The sequence below is a fragment of the Dromaius novaehollandiae genome, chromosome 3, assembly GCF_036370855.1.
Source record: "Dromaius novaehollandiae isolate bDroNov1 chromosome 3, bDroNov1.hap1, whole genome shotgun sequence".
NCBI lineage: Eukaryota > Metazoa > Chordata > Aves > Casuariiformes > Dromaiidae > Dromaius > Dromaius novaehollandiae.
The window spans coordinates 81,901,951-81,925,469 of record NC_088100.1 but is presented as its reverse complement, the minus strand read 5'-3'; the positions used below and the strand labels follow the sequence as shown (position 1 = coordinate 81,925,469).

General features: G+C 41.8%; 1 protein-coding gene across 1 annotated transcript in view; it reads left to right on the top strand.

Annotated features, from left to right (window-relative positions):
• Positions 1–23,211, top strand: part of PGBD5 (piggyBac transposable element derived 5) — a 76,027-nt gene extending 52,816 nt beyond the window's left edge. The window contains exons 4-7 of the mRNA XM_064509266.1: positions 604–784; positions 6,637–6,834; positions 13,441–13,546; positions 15,140–23,211. Coding sequence (XP_064365336.1) covers positions 604–784; positions 6,637–6,834; positions 13,441–13,546; positions 15,140–15,335 — 681 coding nt within the window. The 3' untranslated portion in view covers positions 15,336–23,211. The remainder of the gene's footprint in view (positions 1–603; positions 785–6,636; positions 6,835–13,440; positions 13,547–15,139) is intronic.
• The last annotated feature ends 308 nt before the right edge of the window (positions 23,212–23,519 follow it).

Here is a 23,519-nt window from a genome sequence, read left to right as displayed (position 1 = left end):
AGCTAAGAACTAGTGCTGTGCCTGGAGAGCCTGATTAGGATGTTCTGGCTGGTTAAGTGTGTGTATTGCTGGCTCCTCATTTATGGGGGTGCACCTGCGCTTGCATCACAGCCTAATGGCCACTGCCAACAGAAATAAATCTGAACATTACTGCAGTAAAGCTAATGGACCATTTCCTTCTGGTCATCTTGTAGAGGCCTTTTTTGGAACTGAAGTTTCCACGCAACCCTTTGGCTGGCAGCAATAAATGCTATGCAGATTCAGTATAGCACATAGTCTCCGTTATGACTTGAGATTTTTTACTGCCAAGCAAACAGTCTTCCAACTGCACAACAGCAACAACCACCTCAGGAAGCTCTTAAGCTGAGGCAAAGAACCCTGTGTTTATCTGTAGCTGTGCCAGCTAACCTGTGGTAGTTTTAAAGCAACAGCCCTTTCAAAGGGGCTTTAAATATTAGCAGTTTTTAAAATGTATCTGCTGCTCAGATACATTTTAATCCTCAGTTTGTCTCCAGTTGAGTGGGGCGGTTGTGTTGGCAATTGCATCTGCTCCCTCCAGATTCCCTGTAACCTTCTGATTTTTCTTCCTGTTTCTCATTTAAGATTTATGTCCATCTCAAGGAAGGGAGTGGTGCTGATGGGCTGGATGCTTTGAAGAACAAACCGCAGCTCCACAGTATGGTGGCCAAAAGTCTTTGTCAGAATGCATCTGGAAAGAACTACATCATCTTCACTGGCCCTAGCATTACCAGCCTGAATCTCTTTGAAGAATTTGAGAAGCAAGGTGTGTATCTGGTGATTTACTGGGTTTTAATGATGAAAGACCTAGGAGCCTCCTGCTACTGAATTCAAACTACTGCTGAAAGGCTTTTCAATTCCTTGTGTAGATAGGTCAGTCATCTCTAAAAAAGGTCTCATTCCTGAGAAAGTACTATGCAGAGGTCTTTTTAAGTTGAGTTTATGCTCTGTGAATCTTCCAAATTCAGAATGAAGGTGTAAACCTATTTTAACAAGTATATTTAAGGCTCTTGCTTTTGTTCTTTGCCTTAAAAATGTGAGGTCTAATCTGCATGGTTTGGGGGGCTTCTCAAGGGATCTCCTGCCTGTGATTTTTTTTGGCCAGTTGTGAAAGACTAGGGATAGGATGAATCTTTAAAGGTGTGCCTTAGAAATCTTTGGCTTAATATCTGTTACAGATGTGATGTCCCACTGACAGTTATACGTCATTGCAAAAACCCTAGCATGGTTTGCATTTTTGCTGGTACAAACATGCCTTGGTAAGGCAGTTTTTAAGTTTTCAAAGCATAAACTACACCAGCAAAAGCACACTCGACAGCAGAATAACCATCAATGTGTCAGTGTGGCTGTATCAGCCAGCTTCTTGCTAGTGCACAGAGTAAGCCCAGGACATCCTCTCTATCAAATGTCCCTTCAGCATAAGTTCTGCTTTTGTCATGCTTTATGTTGAAGAAAACTAAACCCACCTGGGCCATTATATTCATGAAATGTGACCAGAGGGAAAAGACGTGGAATTGAGACAGTATCTTGATTCCTGTTTAAAACTAGAATTCTACTGAGTTATACCAGTGCTGTAGCTGAGACTCTCAAGCCTGCACTTCAGTTTGCACTACCACTGAGGAGACTGTCTCTGTTGAGCGCAGTATAGGATTTAGCTCCTAAATTTTTTCAGATAAACTGGAGACTCACAGAGTACAGTGGAATACCACCATACTCCAACAAAAGCAGTCATGGTTTACCAAATGATACAACCAGCCATGTGGGAAAGAAGTGAAGCATATTTATAGTTCACTGGCATTTTTCCTTTGACTGGAAATTGTTCTTTAGCAAATGACTGATTTCATGGCTGACTATAACCATTACATTTTAAGACTACCAAAGCTATATAATGCAAAATGTCTGATCACAAAATATAGAGGATACCCCACATACTCCCAGTACTTGAGGTGTTTCAAGTTTAAAAGTAAAGACTGTCAAACAAAAAAATTGACTTCTGAGTCACACCCTTTATGCCCAACTGGGAAAGGAGAAAGACAATATGGCATGACTCAGCTGGTCTGTAACCACAGTGAAAAAGGTGCAGGCCTACTGAAGCAGCTGAATGTTTGCTACTTACAGGTAATTCAAATTGTTGACAGCTGTAAACTATTAATAGGCTTTACACTGAAGAGATTTTAGTTTCATTCTTGTTTTGTTATATGGCTTCACGAGATTTTTTATGATATTTGAGAGCTGTTCCCAAGATGAAATTTCTGATCTGATACACACCATCACTTCTCCTAGGGTTGAGACTAGGAGGGGGGTGGCCTAAGCATGTTTACTGGCATTTGCAAAACAGCTTGGAAAATGATGATTATGGGGAGAACCTGAAAGCAGTGTTTCTGTTGAACAAGGACATGGGATTGTCTGCATTTGCCACAGGGTACTAAGGGCCAGCTCACTACTTTGGAAAGGGAATGTTAAACTGGAAGAACTATGAGATAGTGGGAGAGATCAGATGCTAGAAATGTTAAGCCAGCAGTAAAGTCAGTAAGAGCACTGGAGGAGATGGTGTGTATTGACTGTACTGCAAAGCAGGTAATGTACGGCTGGCACCTGTTGGGATCTCACTGCATTGGCTGCACACTTTGGGAAGGCCAACAGAGAAGCCTGGACTCCTCAGAGAGATCTCTCCTAGTGTATCACAGCCACCCTCAGCAATGGCCTTGATGCTCTTTTAGCATGCGGTTGGCTAACTAAATCTAAACAGGTACATACCATGGCCAAAATGTGTCATGAGAGCCTGGAGAAGACAACAGCATCTATGCTTGGGTGCTCATGTTCTTAAAGTGTCAAACTAACTTTTCCTGTTCAAGAAAAATTCACTTCTGAGCTAGAGCTGGATCAGTGGTAGAAAGGGAAAGATCCCATGGAGAGTTGAAGACAAAAAGAAACTGGTATTCATCTTAACTCCTCTATGTTTACTTTTGTGACCCTTGACAAAGGGCGAGATTTAAATAGGCTAATTTTGAGAAACTATTAGTTGTTTGGGCATTTAAATTGGTATTTAAGGAAACTGAAGGGGATTTTAGAAAATCTAGAAAAAGAGGCACCCATCAAAAAGATATTAGTTCCTCTCAAAATTCTTGATCAAAAGGGGTTGGGGGTCTTGTAGACATCAAATTGAACAATGTGCCCTGACAGCAAAGGCGGCCAACACTACCCTGGGCTGCATTAACAGGAGTGTAGCCCATAGATCAAGGGAGGTGATTAACCCCTCCTACTCAGCACTTGTTAAGACAACATCTAGAATACTACATCCAGTAGGCCACTGCTGGCACCCCCTATCCAAAAAAAACACCCCCCAAAAAATAAAACCTGAAACAAAAACAAAAGAGACATTGATTACTAAGGCAAGTTCAGCAGAAGCCCAGCAGGCTGAACCACATGCCCCATGGTGAGGAGAGAACTGCTCTTGTTCAGCCTGGAGAAGGGAAGGCTTCAGGGGACCCAACAGCAGCCTGCTAGTACCAAGAAGGAGGTTATCGAGAGGATGGAGCCTGGCTCTTCACAGTGGTGCATGGTGGAAGCACGAGGAGCAACGGGAGTACGTTGATGCAAGAGAGGTTCAGAGTAGATACAAGGAAAAATCACCTTCACCAAGGACAGTCAAGGTTGCCCAGAGAAGTCATTCAGTCTCCATCCTTGAAGGTTTTCAAGACCCAACAGGATAAAGCCCTGAGCAACTTGATTGGACCATACAGCTGATTTGCTTTGAACAGGGGGTTCGACTAGAGACCTCCTGAAGCCCCTTCCAACTTGAATTATCCTATAATCTTATGATCCTATGAAATTTTTTGTGGAACCATAACTATCATTTTCTTTTCCTAATCCAAACCCACACTTGTGTTACTGCAAAAACACAATGTTCTTTTTTTGAAAACCTCCTGTGTAGCACCTTCACTGTACCACTGTACCACAGTAAAGAATATGTGTCTAGAAATATAAAAGGATATCAGTGAACATAATTCTCAGGTCTTTGAAGATACCAAGAGCTGAGAAAACTTCAGAAAATAAGGCTGGGCACTTTGATCTTTTTAAAAATCAAAAGCCTGAATTATCCTCTTTTTTCAGGGGACATATAAAGCATTTCTTTTTCTGGCCTCTGAATAGAACTGGAAACAAGCACTGAAATGCTCCAAATTATCTATTCTGCAAGCAGAGAGCTGTCATTGTTGTTTGCTGGAACACTCATTCATAGTGTGCTTTCCTTTTTCCCCTTCTAAACAAGAGTGTTGTCTTTTATAGAGGGTAGCACCTCCCAAAGCCTGTTGCCTCATGTTTCCCTGAAAAGTATGACCTCTTTGAAACACCACGTTGCATTTTCTGCACCAGTAGGAGCAGCAGGATCAGTCCTGCAGAAGAGCTGGGGTGGGCACAAACTGCATATAATCAGGCAGGAATCACAAGCCTAGGTGACTGTGCCATGGTCACCCCTACTCACACAACCTTCCCAGCATCTTGCAACTCCAGTACATGGAATAAAACAAACTGTCATCTCTCCTTCCCATGGTGGCCCCCTGCAGTTGCCCTAACTCCGACTCAAATCAGTGTTGCATTCAGGATATATGGTTGCAGAATGTGTACTTTTGCTTGAATTAGCTTGAGTCTCACTGCCTTTGCGAGTGGTACTAACGAAGATGTGGTGAAATAAACTTCAGCACAAGCTCTTCAGGTCCTAGAAATCCCAGAAATGAACTCGAGTGGCTAGGCCATACTTCCTCATCTTTGCTTTTGTTAGTGCCCAACCTAGCTTAGAAGACCAGATGAGGACAGCCAGGCTCCACTGACTCCTGTGTATGTGGCAAACACCGGGTGTGATCCAGATTTAATTATATGCAAAAACTTAATTGAGCCAGATGGACTTAATTTTTATAGCTTTTATTGCTATAGTAACTGGGTGTTTTTAAAAAATTCTGCAGATTAAGGGGGTCATCCATGATGAGAGATACTAGTAAATTTGCAGAACTGTTGCACCTTTTGAGGATATGTAGCAGGGAGGTTACAGTGTGTTCCTGAGAGAGGACACGGTTCCCATTATTCTGTAGGAGGAGTGAAACATCTGCTGGAATCTTTCTGTGGACTTACTGCCTGAGCTAAAGGAAAGGCTAGAATTAATTATGGAGGGGTCTCGAGGATGACTGTTGCTGTTCTGAAGTTCCAATGCAGTAATGCAGTTGTTAGCTTGGTTTTATACCGTTGCATGTAAATGGAAACCAAAGAACACAGGTAGATGCTCTGGGAAAGCCAGTAAGTATAGTCCGACTTAGCGTTTCCTTGGTAAAGATGACAGTTTATCTAATATGCACAATTCAGCATGATGAAAAATTTGGTCGAGTAGTCTTAGCTAACAGATTGGCTTTAAACTACCACAGGCCTCAGCTGCCATATGAATGGTGTACACAGATGTCATCTGCTTCCATGCCCATATATTCTTTCCATTAGGGTAGGTTAATGCAAAACCAAGGGATACCAAGGAAATTTCAGTCTAAGTTTTCCTTGAGATTCATTAATTTCCTCAGGAAGATTTGCTTTGCTTGGACTAACAGAAGTAGACCATTATTTCATGGCCTAATGACATGTTCAAGCATTGGCATTGACAATGGCGTTGCAATGTCTTGTTTGTTCCCACCTTGCTGCATTGAGACGTGTTTTGTGGTGTTAGAATTTATCCATTGCCTCTTTCATGTATGAAAAAGCCAAGAAGCTCTGAGCAGCAAAGTGTGTGGCCTGGTCTCCTGTATGCAGAGCCTCTAGTGTCTGTGCAGGAGAAGACTGCTGTATCATTGCTCCCTCAGCAGGGGCACTGATTTGGTATATCCCCTTTTCCTGAAATCCATTTTCATTGAACTTTTAAGAACTTTGTGTTTCCATCTTCCCCATCCTTCTGGCACATGCATCAGTGATTTCAGTAGTTCTCAATTGCTTAAGCATCATTTCCTTAAAAAGCCAGATATTTGAGGTGTAAGGAAAGCCAAGCTGAAAAACAAGGACTGGATTGAACAATGAAGCAGTAGATGAAACCAAAGTTTGTCCATTATTTATATTGTGATTAAAAGCATCATGAGAATCATGTAGGAGAAATTATTTCAGCTGGCATCTAAGATATTATAGCTTCCCTCCCTCCCTACACCCTCTACAATTTATTCTTAGTTAAACATTGAAGAGTTTCTTGCATCATAAATTCTGATTTGTTCCGTAATGTATATCTCCCTTTACTTCTTTCAGTCTGGTTTTAGACATCTTGTGCCAAATATTACACACGTTATAGATTTCATTGCTGGGAAGATACTCATCCTGAATTCATCTCCTTGTTATTACATTGTATCTGTGCATGAGATGTCAGTACATTTCATAATAGGCACAAGCTTTCTGCACTTGTCTCAGATTCCAGAGACATTTAGGACACAAATCTTAGGTATTGTAGGAAAAGCCCAGTTGGCCAACATGTCTGTTGAACTAGAATGTTTTAAGACAGCTCTTTGTCTAGTCATGTCAGTCAGGCTTGCTCCACTGCCCTTGCTTTCTAGATCCATAGACTGGCTTGCTGATAGGCAGTGTTTTTTTCTTCACGTGCAGAGATTTACTGCTGTGGGTTGCTGAGTGCCAGGAAAAGTGACTGCACAGGCCTACCTCCATCCATGCTGAACAACCCTGAAACTCCCCAGTCCAGAGGACAGTACAGAATAAAAATGAAGGGAAACATGTCCTTGATCTGCTGGTACAATAAAGGGCACTTTCGTTTTCTGACTAACGCCTATTCACCGGTTCAACAAGGTAAGCAATATTCCTACTGCTCATCTGGGAAGTACACGTGCTTTAAGTGACAAGGCAAGATGAGTCACTGAGTTTGATAATAAGCCTGAACAAAGAGCTTGATCATAATATCCTGGATAAATGGTAGCAGTAGTGATCACTTACTTACCTTTTGTGTCTTCCTACAGCTATTATTTTTTCCCTACACAGAAGTTAAAAGCCTACTCCTAGTGCAGTCTCCTTTGCTTGGACTGGTAGAGGCTATATCCTTTCAGGTATAAAGATTATGTCTTTGCTGATGGTCAGAGAAGAGAAGAGGGGTTGTTGTATAACACTATACTATCCGCATTTGCTGCTACAAGAATATTAATACATGTCATAATGTACTTAGAACTCTGAGCAGATCCTACAATTAATTTATCCAGTAAAAACCTAGTCACAAGCAAATGTCTTTTTGCCAGAAGTAAATATGATTAAAACTTCCTGTTTTATGTTAAATTGATTTTAGCAATTGATGAAAAGGAACCAAAACAGATAACTTGGATAACAAATAATTGGAGAGAGCTTCATGAGGACTCAAATCTTTTTCTTTTCAAAAGTATACAAATGTTTTTAAGAAGGCATGGAAACCTCTGTAAGATCCAGTATCACTAGTTAACTCTTTGAAACTTATCTTTCAGTGAAAACGTCACTTCAGTTTCTCTTCATTGTTATTATTCAGAGAGAAATATCTATAGAAGCATGTATTGTTTGAAAATGCCTAGAAAAACTACCTGAGACTAACCTAAACCTTTATATGTAAAGCTACCAATTCAAATACATCTTGTTTGCTCATGTTCTGAGTCCCAAATGACTCCCACTTATGCATATAGGCTAAAGGAGCAAAGTTGAGGGCTTGAATTGAACTTGGCAACATGGAGGGACTGGAATCTGAGCACTAACTTTGCAAATACATACATGAAGGAAAAATGACACTTCAGTGATCCTGCTGAAGCCAGTACCTGGAGCAGTGTTACTCCATGATTGCAGTCTCTGACTTGGGCGTGGGAAGCATTCCGGTTCTGCTGTGCTAACAGGACCTTCTGCTAAAAGTGAATTAAACTGAAGGCATTAATGATGAGGATTTGCGCTGTTTCCCATGTGCACTTTGCCAAGTTTAGATTATTCAGCTGCAGTGAATGGACCTGCTAAGTGTCATGCTATCACAAAACTGTTGTCTTTGGGTATGATTCATAAATACTACTTAAAAGCCAGTTAGAAGAATATATTTTATGTAAATGTCAGTGTTAACTGCCACTTTAAAAAATGGGCCAAAAGCAGACTCTGAGGTGAATGTGCCTGGCAGTCTCCTTTACAAGTAGCACATGGAGGTGTCAGGTTTTGTGCTTATGAATGACCTTGGCCATGTCGTAGCTTCGACAGGATTGTATGTGAGGTAGTTTAAGGTCCATTGATTAGGACCTGTGTGTGTGGTAGGCAAGACTTGCCCAAAACATTGCTCACAAAATACTGCCTGGGACAGTTGACATAGTTCACAGTGAATCAGAGCAGAAAACTGAGGCTGGCTTTTTAGAGAGTTGCACTGGGGGAAGAAGAGTCTCTATGAAGATCTGAGAACAGATGGAGACTCAGTAGGAAGATAGGAGACCAGATTGCCTGCCTCTGATTTGGCATCTCTGAAGTCAGTGGAGCAATGCTAGTTTAAGCCATCTTGAAGCTTGACCACCAAAGTCTCCTCCAAGTGATACAGAGAAGAAGGAAGAGAAGGAATCTGTGCTCTTTGAGGCAAGTCTGTAGCACAGACAGGCTGAGCAAGGGTGTTAAATGGGAGAGGAAGTAGGGATGAACTGGAATAAAACCCATGCAAGGTGTTTGGACAGGGACAGATGCCAGTGGCATTGTCTGACAACAAATTTTATGTTAACTGTAAGTGCTGTTGGGGGTGGAGAAGGCCATGAAGAAAAGACCTACAAAAAATAAAGGCAAGAGATAGTCAAGACAAGACTTAAGGTGAGAACAGAGGTGGCTGTAACAAATAATGGGCTAGTTATTGCAATTTAAAGGAAAGTGGAGAAGGTAAATCTTGCATGTATCTTGAGTGCACCCAAGCTAGAGGCACCAGGGCACAGTGCACTTGTCAGAGATGATCTATGAATACTATTCTTAGATGCAGCATTGGTATTTATTATGGATGTTTTGAACGAGTGTGTCATAATACATCATCTCATATGCTAAGGGATGAGTCTTATTCATTTAGTCTTGCAACAATAAGTAAATTGCTTACTCTACTATCAGGTATGAAGCTTCTACCTAGAACAAAATTTTTTGGAGTTTTTAATTTCCTTTTAGCAGTAATTTGAGTTGAATTTTCCCTTGTGCCTCTACTACAGAGGTACTGAGAAGCCATAAGAGATGGGGACCTCCAGGCAGTAAAAAAAAAAAGAAAAAAAAGAAAAAAAAAAGGTGACCATTTTTCTAAAGCAGGTGATAGCTGATCCAGAATTCCCAGTCTGTGCGACATGGATGCATTTTGTTTTTCCACTCTAGATCTGGAGCCTGCTTTCCCTCCATTTCCAGGACTTTTTTCTAGACATAACTACAGTCTTTTCTATTTTTTACACAAAGAAGACTGGAGTGGGCAGCCATCCTACTTGGGGAAACTTGGGAAGTCCTGGGCTTTCTGATCTGCAGTAGGGAGCCAGGATTCCTCAGGTCCCCTGGTGCTGGGGAACCAGGGTCCTGGTTGCCAAGTAGGGTTCCCAGCCCATCACGAACCCTGGAAATCCCATGGCTTAGGCAGCCTGCAGACCTGGAAGCAGAGGTTCCTTTGCAAGCTTTGAGGGAACTGGACTGCTTTCTTCCAAACATCTTAGGCTTTGGCAAAAACTTGTTGTAAACGGGATCTTTTTGAGAAGCAGCCCCGCTTTCACAGATGCTCTTCACCAACCAGCTCTACTTAAAAGCTAAATGGACAATGGCTAAGGATAGGAAAGGAAGCTTGGGCCGCATAAGCAGAGGGTAAGGACTGAAGAGCTGCAAATGGCATGTTGGCATCCCACAGGCGACTTGTGGTGATAGAAGGCTTGGTAGGTTTGACAGTTGTTAGGGGTACAGACTAGATAGAAAGATAAAGTGAGACCAGAGGGAAGCATGGAGAGTAGCTGGAGAAGAAATAATGGTAAAGACAAGAACACTTGAGGCGGAGAAAGAGAATCAGGAGTCAGCTACACAAAACAGCCTGCTGACGTAGCCTGTGTCTAAGGCTGCAGCTTCCCTAGGGAGCTCTACTTAGCTTCTCCCTGCTGTCTGTGCCTTTTCTCTCCCACTCCTCCCTTAAAGGCCATGCAACTGGAACAAGAAAGATGGCAAATGTTGTGGAGATATCACAGTTGTATAAAACAGTTGTGTAAGTCCCTGTGTGGTTCTCAGCCCAGGGGGAGTTGGAGCAAGGATTGTCTGTCTGACAAACTGGTTTCCTGAAAAATTATGAGATAGGCACAGAATTGGAAAGTCTGCGGAAAGAGGCATAACATTAAAAAAAAAAAAAAATCAGAGAAGCTTAAAAGTACAATCAGAGATGCTTAGGGTTTTGACCTTAAGTTTCCCTGTGTCCTTTGTGAGAATTCATTCAGGGTGCTGTGTCCAAGTATGATGAGACTGTGTTGGGACCAGTGGGAGCTCTAATCTGAAGGCTTTGAATATTAGAACTTGTACAATCCTAACTGTCTGCAATTCTGATTCAGAGCTGTAGCAAATTGAAGTCCCGAAAAATAGCCATACACTTGGAATGTGCAATGCCCCCTTTTTTAAATTACATTACAAAATCTCAGAGCCTGCCAAGGTGGATGCAGGTGCTGATATTACTGAGCCTTCATTTTAAAAAGCCATGATTTTAGCTCCTAAAATCATGGTTTGGTGTAAAATAAGTATTTATGGAAACAAACATGTATGCCTTTGCCTGTTTACCTCATTTGCGGTCATATTTCCTAAGCGTATAGGTTAGAAACTTAGAAATAAACTCCCACAATCTGGGCTAATCACCTCAATCCTAGCACTGAGGTTGTAAAGGAGAAACAAAAACCAAAAAGCTGATGCCTTCTGCTGTGGCAGTGTGTGGCCAGCAGCCTGCACCGCTTCCAGCCTGCAGGGAAAGGCCGGCAGGGGCTGCAGCATGGGTGCTGTGTTGCCCTGGAGTGCTGCCAGGGAAGGGAACAGAGTGATACTGGGGGAGGACCAGGAGGGGAAATAGCTCATCTGATGTGCTGGGAGTCAGCTTGCTTGGGATTGCTCGCCACAGAGACTTGCAGCTAGGCACTACCCAGCTCCAGCAGTTGCCTCCTGGGAGAGGTGGCCTATGGCTGCAAAACAAGCCTGGGAAAGGCTATAAAAATAATGTGCATATAAAGCTATTTATGTTCCTGAAACAAAAGAATGTTACATGGGATATAACAGAAAATGAGAGGGAGTATGTGGTGCTCACATAGCTGCCATCACACTGCGTTTTTAAGGACTGTGATTAGAAAACAAAGGAAATTTAAATTCTCTAAAGGGGGAGGGGGAGAGAAAGTAGGAGATTCTTTATAAAGCACTGGCACTAGGAACACCGTCACCGTTTCCTGACCTGCCCAGCTGGGATAGTAAGTGATTTTGCAGAACCAGTGCAACAGGCTGATGCCAATCAACCCTCTTTCCTCATTCTGCTGACTAGATATTTTTCACAATTCTGTCAGTAAAGGGATCAAAAAAAGAAGGGGGGGGGGAGTCCATAATAAGTATGTGAAGGTTTTAAAAGATTTATTCATTCAGTTGTGTTTTCTCCTCCCCATGGGCTACATTTACACCCCATTTGGGGGGGTGCACAGGTGAAGGGAGAAAGCTGAAAAATTTAGAGGTGACATCTTTTTGGATTCATGAAAAATCTGACTTTAAAGACCCCAAATAAATTGCTGCATGGCTCAGATGTAACAGGACATTTAGTATGTGTCATATGTCTTGCTTCAAAATAGAGTCTGCCAGCTAGGACAGCACAGGGGGCTTGACAGAGATAATGGATGGAATGAGACTTCCAGCTGAAGGAAAGAAATGGTGAAGTCTGTAATCAAAACGTGAGGTGCATTTTAGGGATGATTGTAAAAGAGTTGGCAGAAGCAAGGCGATGGGCAAGTTTGAAGGCTTGAGAAGTCAGAAAGCCCAGAACTGTATTTGTAGTGAAACAGTGCTGAGGAAGGATGCAACCAAACTTGTGTTTCTTGAAACCTGGAGAAAAATATTATTGTTCTGTGGGGGGTAGAGGGAACAGAGATCCCCACTAGGCAATGCACCACAGACAGGGAGCAAGAGACAGTCCATAGCCTGTAGAGCTAACTAGCAAACCCGGCAGGGAAATGAAGTCAAAACTTAGGGAACAGACTGCTTAATAAAGTACCACAAGTTTGCTTTATTCATCCTTCCCTCCTACAAGCAGCTTCCCCCTTGATGGAGAAAGCATGAAGGATAGGAAGAATGAAGCAGAGAAGACCTAAGGGGGCAGGCAGTTGTTAACAGCTATGATGGGGGTCGGAGGGGAAGGTGACAGAAGACAAACGAGTGTTGACATGATGTCTTGGGAGAGCAATGGGCTCTTATATACTGCTGTAGTGTTGGAGAAAGCCAGGTCAAAAAAAGCACCACACGAGGGAACTGGGCCTGTTCTCAGATGAACCTGCTCTAAGCACTGCATCTTTTTCTATGCTGAGGCTGTTTGGTCTGCAGCTACAGGTGACTTGTTGCCTTTCTGCAGTAGGCAGGATTATCACCTACCTCGGATGAGCTGAAATCTAGCCAGCTGACCAGGCAGGATGGGAAACATCACTCACAGAAAGAGAAACGTGTGCTTAGCTCCCTTGAAGGGCCAAAGAGTATGTCTGAGCTCTGGCTTCCCTCAGCAGCGAACAGGCTTCCTCAGTGCAGAGAAGCACTGTGGTGGTTGGGGATCTTTCAGATTGCCCACTAGCCTCACCTCAGGCACAGGAGCGAACTGGCAAAACTGACAGCAGTTACTCTCAAGATGTTTCCAGAGCCAGAATTATCTCAATTCCAGTAGTTCCTGTAGACTCCACTAGCCTCAGAGAAGATGACTTCTTGCATCCTGTGAGGGAACCGCTATTCTTCACAAGCCTCTACCATCAGAGTGTAGAAAGCTGTGCTGGGTATGTAGTAAGAGCCTACAGGAGTGCATGCAGCTAATCCCGTACTCTGTTACAAAGTCTGATTTACCTGCTTAGCATTAGTAGCCGTATTGGTGCAATAAAAAGGGTCATACATTGACTGTCAGAACTGGAGTTGGGGAAAGAGTCCAAAAAGATAGACCTTTAATTGGCTTTTTCCATTCAGCTGCAGTAGTACAGTCACTTTAACAGAGGTACTGCACACCTGGGAACCAACCCGCAGAAGGGGAAGAGTGGGCAACTGGCATTGCAACAGAAAATAAGTTATGACCAGCATAGCTGGTCCAAGAAGCAAGAATCATGCTGATAAGCCAAGGCTGCTGCTGTTGCATTCTTGAGCCCAAGCTGTTCTTTGGGGTATTTTTTTAGTTACTAGACCTATCATGTAGATTTTAAACTGTTATGTTTTTAATTGATGCAGGAGTTATAATTAAGAGAAAAAGCGGAGAAATTCCATGCCCATTGGCAGTTGAAGCATTTGCTGCTCACCTTAGCTATATCTGCAAATATGACGACAAATACAGCAAGTAAGTGCGCGAATGTATGTGTGTATTTCATTCCTTGCCTGTGGCTGGAGTGCTTGAGGTTCTCTGGATTGAGCTGCAGCTGAGGGCCCAATCCTTTCTTCACTGAATTAATCTCTAACAAAACTCCTGTTTAAATCGAAGATCAGAAGCTGGCTCTGCAAAAGGAAGAGAGTTACATTGCTAGCCATACTGCAGAGAATCTGTGTAGGAGTGAAGAGATGAATGAGTAGTTCTCATTAAACACATTGTATTTTTTTACCCCCTGCCTTTCACCTAGTGTTATTTTGGCTCTCCCTGCCAATCCACCAGTCCAAAATAGTTACTAGACCTATGTTCTAAGCATTTTGTAAATGACGTGTGAGAAGAGTTGGAAACATGAACCAGCAGGCTGGTGTTCTCGGCCACATCAAATTCAAGGCTAAATCAAGGTTTCAGCAAGTCTACAAGCCCCACAAGTTTTTCAGGCTACCTCAGTTCTCCCCTTCTATAAATAGATGGTGTTTAGGTGATTATCTGTCCCAGTGATATTTGTGTCTCCTCGAACCAGAAGATAAGGATGTTCAGTTTTGGATGCAATACTGATCTAGATGAGCGCTGAGAACAGAATGTAGATCCTTTGGCTCCTGGATTCCGGTTGGGGTTCTCATTGTTAGCTCTTAATGTAGCAGGGAGAATTGGAAACAAGTAAGAATAGGCACATGAGGAAGGCATGGCTGTGGGAATAGCAATGAGGTGCAGAAGATTTCAAGAACTAGAAACTGCGAAGAGACGGACAAAGCAGCAGGGATTCTGTAAATCAGTTCTGAGCAAGGCAGCAAGAACTCAGTAGAAGAAGAAATGAAAAAGGAGGAAGCGGTTGCTGGAGACCAATATTGAGCCTCTGATCTGAAGAAATACAAAAGAAAAAAAGAGATGATGTAATAGAATTAAATTTAAAAAGTGAAAGTAGAAAAGTGGGAAATCATATGACTGAGGAGAAGATTCTGGTAGTCGTAGAATTAGTCAGAACCTAAATATAAGGTTGTCAGTCCTTCCCAGTTCTTCTGCCTTATGGAGAGATGCTCCACGTAGCGGTACCGCACGCTCTAGCTCTACCCCCACATCCTCCCACTTACTGTTGATAATAGCAGAAATCATTCTTTGCCTGCAAAAGAGCTAAATGAGAGGAGAAGCATCAGCAGTCTTCCCTAAATTGTAACCTAATATGCCTGCAGATCTTTTTGTTTTAGTTACAATCTGAAGAGATTCAGACCTGCAGCTCCCATCATTTGGGTGTTTGTCACTAGGAGTCTGTACTGGCACTCTTGCTTACATGCAGTGATACAGAGGTAATAGTGTTGCTGAAATTTTGGTTCTGAGAGCAAGGGAGTGCTCTCAGGAATTTCCAAAAGTGAGGAGACAGACAACCATAAACAGCTGTCACATACATTGTACAAAATTCCTGTAGACAATACTTGCATTTGACAGAAAGTCTTGCACCTGCTCCCTCATTGGGACTGCAGAATCTTTGTCTATGGGTTATTTCTTGCCTCTCAGCTGAAAGTGTTTGACTGAATGCTTTCTCCCTCTCCCCTTTTTCTCTTGACTTCACAGGTATTTCATTTCTCATAAACCAAACAAGACCTGGCAACAAGTATTCTGGTTTGCCATTAGCATTGCTATAAACAATGCCTACATCCTCTACAAAATGTCAGAGGCCTATCATGTGACAAGGTATAGCCGCGCACAGTTTGGTGAAAGACTTGTGAAGGAACTTCTGGGCTTGGAAGACATCTCACCTTCCCATTGACACATTGTTCATTGTGGCACAGGCAGGGGGTGGAGGGTAAGCGGAAGAAAATACCACATCTGGAATGGCAAAGCAAGGAACTTGTGAAACCACCAGTGCTGTCCTTATCCAAAAATGCCAAGTGATGTCACTAGAGAGGTGGAAACTTTGTTCCTAGTAGCAGCTGGATGTAAACATGTCCTACAGAAAGTGCCACAAGAAAAGTTGACACAAAATTGCATATGTGAATGCCCTGTGGGTATCTGTACACCAGAAAAGGACTTAAATTAGTCATTTCTCAGTACTATTTGTTGAACAGGGTCGTCTTGTAAAGTTTCTCCTGGGCTAAAAGCTTGTCATAAGCTGACATAGCTCAGAAGTCCCAGGTGGGCATTACAGAAAATGCTATACCTTAGTTGGAGTTACTCCACTCTGGGACAAGCAATGTAAGTCTGTACCATGGGCTGTGGTTGAGAGTTCATTGCTGTCCTCACAATGTACTAAAAGAAACAGTTCAGATTTACAAACACTTAAGCAAGCGTCTTGACAAACAAAACTTTTAAAAGCAGGCAACCAAAAACTGGTAAAGACTTTTTTTTGTTTGGTTGTTTTTTTTTTTTTTAATTAATGTAAGGCAATTGGATCCCGGTTAGAATAGCAAAATTAGGAGAAACCAAATACTTTGGTGAATTTAAAATGTGAAAACGTGAAATTTATTTTTTTTTTATTTTAATGGGATGAAACTTATTTTATACACAAACAGTGGGTGAAGTAATACTGCCTCACATCTTAACTTCCACAGTCAGCATACAGGTGAGAAATCAGGATATAACAATTATGTTTTTTTCTTGGTTTCAGCTGTATCTTAAATGTTGCTTAAAAATCTAATGTAATGGACTGTTAAGTTTTTATGAACAACTTTCTTTTCCTTTTGTAAATGTCAAGACTTTTTTGGTTCATTTTAGAACTTCATCTGGCACACAGTTGGCAGGAAGAAAATAATTCACTAATAGCAGTGTGTTCTGCATTATCACTGTGGGGTTTTCTGTAGGAATTCTTCTCATTAGAATTCAAGACTTGTCACAGTAGTTGCAGTTTTGCAGATTACATGTTTAGTGAACTAACATAGGCGTTTTGTTTTACAAAAAAGAAAAAAGTCCAGGTGCAACCAGATGTTAAACCTCACTGAAACAGAGCGAACCCAAACAGTTTGTCTGTTCTGAGTAACACTGCAGAGGACGAGCATCATCATGAGCCGGTGCCCTTGGCTGAAACTCCGTGGCTGGGTGCTCTTGGTGGAATCCGAAGGCTGCTAACACTTGGGAAAACAACGCAGAGAGAGAGAGAGACAGAGGTATGATTGGAACAGGCAAGAATTGACACAGAGGTGAAAGAGCACCCTTCCCTCTACACTTTATCGATTTGCAGCCCTCAACTCACTCAACAACAACAACAAAAAACCCCTTCTATATTTTAAAGGTTAGCAGTGATGGAAACTGAATTGCATTAACTTACAGGGCACAAACTACATAGCTACTTTTTGTTGACAGTTTGGACCTGCTCTGCTGAAAACAAAGCCCTTGCTCTGCATGAGGGATGCAGAATCAGGCTTTGACAGGGTGGATGCTGTCTGTTTGGGCTTAAAGGACCTGACTTGTTTTAGTTCCCCAAGCTTGGCATTTACTGAAAATGTTTTACAGAAGAATGACTCAGGCTGCTTCAAGAGGAATGGAGTGATTGATTTATTTCCTTATCAGTGTAAACCTCACCAGGTTTTATGTACCTTTCTGGCAAAAGGCAATAGAGGGAAACAGACACGAACTTGAGCCCTCCCCTAATTTCATATTTAGGGCCATCAAATATGCTAAGGCATTGTGCAAATGTGTATTATGTAAATTGTTACAGAACAAGAATCCGTCAGTGGTTAATAAATTACTGGCTAGTCCAAAGAGCATCCTTGCACTGATATCCCACTATTTCCACCAAAGTCTTACTTTTAGGAGTAGACTTAAACAGCGCTCATCTGGTTTAAGCAGAAGTAAGGGAATGAGACCTAGTTCCACAGTGACTCCGCTTGCAGAATAAGCTGGAGCCTGTCCCATGCTTCCTGCTCTGCCTGGCAACCACACAATGTACAGCAGAGCAGTACTAACCGGTTTCCTAAGCACCCCTTTTCCCTTCTCAGCCTTCAAGGCTTCCACATAGGGTGTGAGTATGAGAAAGGCCTGCTAGCCTCCAAAAGAAGGGCAGGGTTTGTACTGCTCTAGTCCATGACAATGCAAGGCTACCTAGGAGCGCAAGGATGAGTTCAGGACTTGTCCATGCAGGGAACTGAAATAGCTAGTTCTTAGCAGGCAGCCATTTATTCAAAGGCAGAGAGGGGCTAGAGTGAGGCATTTGGGGCGGGGGGGGGAGGGAAATAACCTTCAGCAATATACACCCCAGAGTTTCCTTTTTTAGGAAATGCCTCACAGAGGTAGCTGAAGGCAGGTGGAGCTCTTATCTTTAGCTCCCCACCTCAGACAGTGCCAGCCTATATTACAACAGGGAGCGTAGTTGCAAGTTCATTATGTCCTGTAAGTTAAGATGGGAGTCAAAATTAGGGCAGTGAGGAAAGGGCTGGCTGGAACATTGCTGTTCCAACAGCCTGAATGAACAGTAGCTGCAGGGACTGGATGCAACTTTATTGCATGTCCCTGTAATGCCGGCACACCTACAAGGTGCACGTGCCCCAGCAGAGCTGGAGCCCTTTGCCAATTGGTACATTTCCATATACGCTGAGAGGCTTGGATCTGGGCCATCCCATACAGAAAATGCCTTTTCTTTTTCAGGTGACAGTAGGTCCGAGGCCTTGGAATGTTTAGTTTTCCACTAACTTGTTCTGTTAATTATATGGATTACTTGAGCTAAAATTATTGAGGCCCAAGCTTGTTGCCTCAGGGACTGGGTCCTGAGTAGTTTTCCCTAGAATTGGTGTAGACAGGGGATTACACAGTGGCTGACTATTACAGGGAAGATGCTTTAGTCTCCTTTGTAAAGGAGAAAAGACAAAAATTATAGCTTTGCAATGATTTTAATTTCTTTAGCCTTAACCATCCTGCATCACTTTGAGCTGGTGCCCTAAACATGCACAAGCATTCCATAAATAAGCAAAAATATTTATATATATTTATATATACAAAATACCTGAATTCTGGCTTTTGAAGCTAACAAACAAAAGCCACCAAAGCATAGTCTATATCCATAGATGGCTGTTCCACCTTACCTTCTCCATTTATTGATCAGGAAGAGAAAGGAGTGGGAAAAGTTAGGGTTTCTCCATGTTGAAAAAGCATCTTGCACTTTCTCTAAGTTATTACAATCTAGGCAAAGTAATTAAGGAAGAAATTTACTTATTTTAGAAAAGCAAAATTTGTTAACTACAGCTCAGATTCTGTAGCGTTTCCTTTACTTCAAACTGGCTTTTAACAATTTGGTTCCCCACCTGCTTGTAAGCCTAGAGCTTCCCTCCAGTTAAAGGTGGAAGAAAAAAAAGGGGGGGAGGGGTGGTTAGTCCCAAAATAGTGCAAGATTGTTTAGTTATAGTGTGTGTGTGTGTGTGTGTGCGCGCGCACATGTGTATGTTAGTTGTGTAATGGCTTGTGAAATGATATCGAGTTGGAGAGTAATTTTTTTTTGTATCCTTAGGACAATCTGGGTAAGAGAGCTTAAAGCTCATCAGTAGTTAAAAGTGGAAATGCCAACCAGCTCAGAGGAACTTCTCTGAATTTTTCCAGAGAGAAAAAAGGATGAAGCTGGAATAGACAAGGGATCAGGAAGGTTTCTTTCTCTCCTGTTGAACTGGATTTTCATTCAATCTATATTTTTATTTATCCATAGTATGCAAACTTTGTTTCAAAGAACTGAGAACATAGTAAGACTGACCACTTTCTATACGCAGCACTACATTTGAGGAATTTATGTCCTACCATGATTCATTCTTGGAAAAAGTCTCTTTTCCCAGTGTGTAATATAACACTCACCAGAGCTTAGAAGCCACTGTGAAATGGTTTCCACTGCTGTCTTTGTCTGAGTTGAAAAATGCTTACAGGGCTTACAGAAACTCTGCCGCTTTTTACTTCAGCCCGTTTGTGCACTAGACATGAAGGCACAGTTCAGTGAAATCTCTTCTGATTTCCCTTCCTATTCTCTAACTCCAGCCCTTTTTCATTTACAAAGTAGTCCTAGACACCCCCCCCCCCCCCCCCCAATTTATAGAACTCTCAGTGTCGTGGATAGGTCAAACTTTGTTTTTGTAAGACAGTTCCTGTGGAAAGACAATTTTAGTTGTTTCTAGGCTGACATTAAGGCAACTTAAAACACCATTCTCATTCTTCACCTTCAGCTACTTTTACTCCCCACTCCAAGAGTTTTTTTTTTCCTTCTAACATTTATTTAATAGATTGTCTTGAGCTGATGGGTAGTGAAAGAAGCCTCCATTAGCTCAATCTTACATGGCTTAAAGAGAGTGCACTAGTCCTAGAGCTGATTTTAGAGATGAGTGGAGGATTATGCTGCACTGATAATTCTGCATCTCTGTGCTACTTTCCATGCAAGATTGGAAAGTGCTTTAACAACCTCAGTACTCAAAAGAGGTCATTATACCTTTATAATGCTCCTCAAATAGAGCTTCCCCTTCCATAATTGGACACAGCACATGTAAACATGCCATCAAGCTGGAAAATGGAATTTACACTTCCTGCTGATTAAGCCCATGCCCTGAATTTTCAGTGACTTGTTTTTTGTTCAAATGCACTTTTTCAAATTAGAACTGAAAGCAAGCCACACACCTCCCTGTTGTGGAGTAAGGGCTGTGGGATGTCAACACCACATGTTTTTTAATGCCTTATAGGTCTCATTGAGTCAAAACCAAGTTGCACTAAACGTAAGAGAAAACTCTGGATAGAATGTAGCAGCCCAATCTACCTGGAAAAGCTTAGAGGAGACATATGGAGAATCTGAAGCTCCATTATAATTCAATAAGCAGTGCAAAATTCAGGCAAAAATAATTACCAAGACTATCTTGAGAAGAAAAGTCATCTAGGTTCAGACTAAATATGTCTTCCATCTATCTCTGTTATGGAGTTTGCCATGGCACTTTCATGCTACTAGGACTGATGTAAGATTAGCTGTTTGCACAAGAGCTCATCTCAATCTGGTTGAGAAAGGGACATTCAAGTGTCAAAGGAACATCAGCAGTGTTTTACAAAGGCAAGGAGCTCTACTGCAAGTTGAAAACACGTATATATTTGGCCTGCCATTAACCAGGATACTTTACAAAGACAGATCATACTGTCATCTGCTTGAATGCAAACCTATCAGCAGTGCTGCTTGATATATATTCCTTCTTGTAAAAGTTCTTCCCAAACCTTTCTTTGTTCCCAGAAGCATTACAAACTAGAGCTGGAAAAACCCCTGTATCACCATCTCACTCTTGCAGAACAGTTAAGAGTATTTGTGCTTTGTCAGCTGGGTCTCTTTCTTTTCTCTAAGGAGATTGTTCTGTGTCTTCAGAAATCTAGCTGTGATGAATTTTCCTGACATATTGATTTCCTTTGCTTTCCCCATTCCATGCATTTAGACCATATCCAAATCATCTTGCTAGTTGTTGGTCAGTCTGGAAGAGGTAACAACACAGAGCTGGGCTTTCAGTTTATTTTTATGGCACTAGTTTACTGACCTTTTCTGCTATTTTGTGATTCTCCAGATGAAACAGGGTATTGTTTCTGAAGCCTATACTAATTGCCACCACTGTGAAAGCATTGCCTGTGTTGCCCCATTAGGTTCATCTGGGCCCAAGACAGATAGCAGTACCACCCCCAGTGCTCTCATTAGAATGGCTGTAATATTCTTCTCAGCTCTAGATTGCTGTCAGAGGGGCTTTTGACATAGTTTGTGTGTTTGTTTTAAAAACCCTTTCCACTCTCACCACTTTAATGGTTCTGGTGAACAACTATTAGGTATCATGAAAAGACTTTAAGTGGAAAATCCCTTTTGTATCACTCTTAAGTAATAATTGCTTGTATTTGATGTCAAGGTGGACCACACAATGTGTAGTGCAAAAAATTTATCCATGAAAACATCACTCCGCAAAAGTGCTCATTTGATGCAACTGCAACAGTCCATGGAGATGTGGGGGAATCTGGATGAAGAACCTAGTTATAAAGGACCATAACCCCGTCACGCAGGGCCGCAATGTCCTGTATCTGATTGGATGAACAAATGGCAGAGAGAGGAGTGTAATTTGGGATCCAAGCTCCTTGGACAAACAGACTTCAGGGAAAGGAGAGCTAGAGATTGCCAAGTTAGTGTCATACCCTGGTCATGACAGGGACTTTGGAAGGAGCAAAGTTTAAGCTCTGCTAAGCAAAGGAAAGGCCAGGTCCATAAAAATTTGCCCACAACCCTGGAAAATCTGTTTTTAAAAAGAAGCTAGCAAATGCTTTCATTTTACAGTGTGCTCTGGATTTCAAATAGAGCATTTCCCTTTTTTCACCAATCACGAAAGGCCTAGAAACAGTAAAACAAAGCCCGGTACACTAGGTTCATCAGTCCAGAATCCCAAGCCACTTCGTGACAAAGTAACTGGGCTGGTGTTCTCCAATTAATCTCTGTCAAGGTGTGTGTAAAAAGTGACTACCAGACAACTCACACCTCATTATGAAACCAAGTTACTCATTTGATGGAAAACAAAGTGCAAGTCTATTGGACTTACTTTTGCAACTGAGAGGTTTCTTTTCTTCATAAGCCAAGTCTTTGCCTGACATTCTGATACAGAAATTAAAATAAATTTACCCTGTGTTCTGGGGTGAGATTAGAGACAGCAAAACTAAATTATGCAAACTGATCTGATACAGTATGGATGGAGCTAATCACCACAGTCTGATGTAATGAAGAGTTTAAGAGGAACAGCACATCTGAGGAGGCAGAGGAAGGGTTCAGAGGTTGGGAATGCAAATGGAGAGAAGCCGGATGATCGAGTCTAAATCTCATCTTTCCAGCATGTGTACTGCCCCTGCTCTATCCCAGCATTTGAATTTAAAAGAAAAGGATGATGTTTAACACAACCAGTCAGCAAAGTTGTCTTAGCTACATAAACCATCACTGGCCTCATTCCATGCTTTTGTTTAAACTATGCATGTTCAGTAGTCATAGACCTTGGTGTCAAAGTACTGCTGCATGTTGGCACAGCATGGAGATGACGTTTTGAAGAAATGCCACAGTAGAAACAGGAACAATGGGAATTCCAGAAAAGGAATTTTCCCAGTTATATTCTTTTTTAAATTTATTTTTAAAATGTGCAACTTTTACATTCCATCAAATGAAGTGACTGTACCAAACACAGAGATAGGCCTTAGTTGAGTGCTTTCAAAATGACTCCATCAGGCTGTGCTCACAACATAAACAACTGCAATTTTGTTGCAAAGTTCCATATTCCTTACAGTTCTAAAGACTTTTGTTGGAAATGTAAATTCTAGAGTTTAATCATACACTGCAATTGCTTTCTTTTTTCTTTCAAAACTTTTCAGAGCAATTTTATAACAGCCAAGTCTTTCAGGAAATGCATGCGTGTGACCTCTTCACAGGAAGAGATCCACAACTGTATTTCTGCGTGGGACAGGGAACTACTTTTGTGACACTGGTTTTGTTCTACACAAAGGCACGCTTGCAATAAATTTTTACAGATTTTGTACACCATGAGCTAAATTCTGAGTTCCAAAAATGTGAAGTGTGGCAACAACAATAACAAAAAGGATTTATAGTATCACTCTGATATCTTGTCATGTGATTTTATTTCTTCAACAAAGTTTGTTTACAATCAATCAACAACAACTTTGAAATACAGTCAGATATATTACTGGTTGCTTTTCTGTCTTGTTCTTTTCTAGTGTTTTGGGGGAAGACATTTGACAATCCTTTGTGCGCGTAGGTGAAAGGATATCAAGAGTACTGCTAGAGAAATTTCATGTTCTCACTTAAGAAGCCTGAAATCTTTATCCAGACTTGCCTTTCACTGAGTATAAAGGGTGTTTGCTTCATAAAAAGCGGGTAAAAAGCAAGTGCTTAAGCCTTTCAATGTGGTCTGCTCACAGGCATAGGAGAGGGGACTCCCACCCCATCAAACACACATATGCGCGCGCACACACGCACACACACACACACACA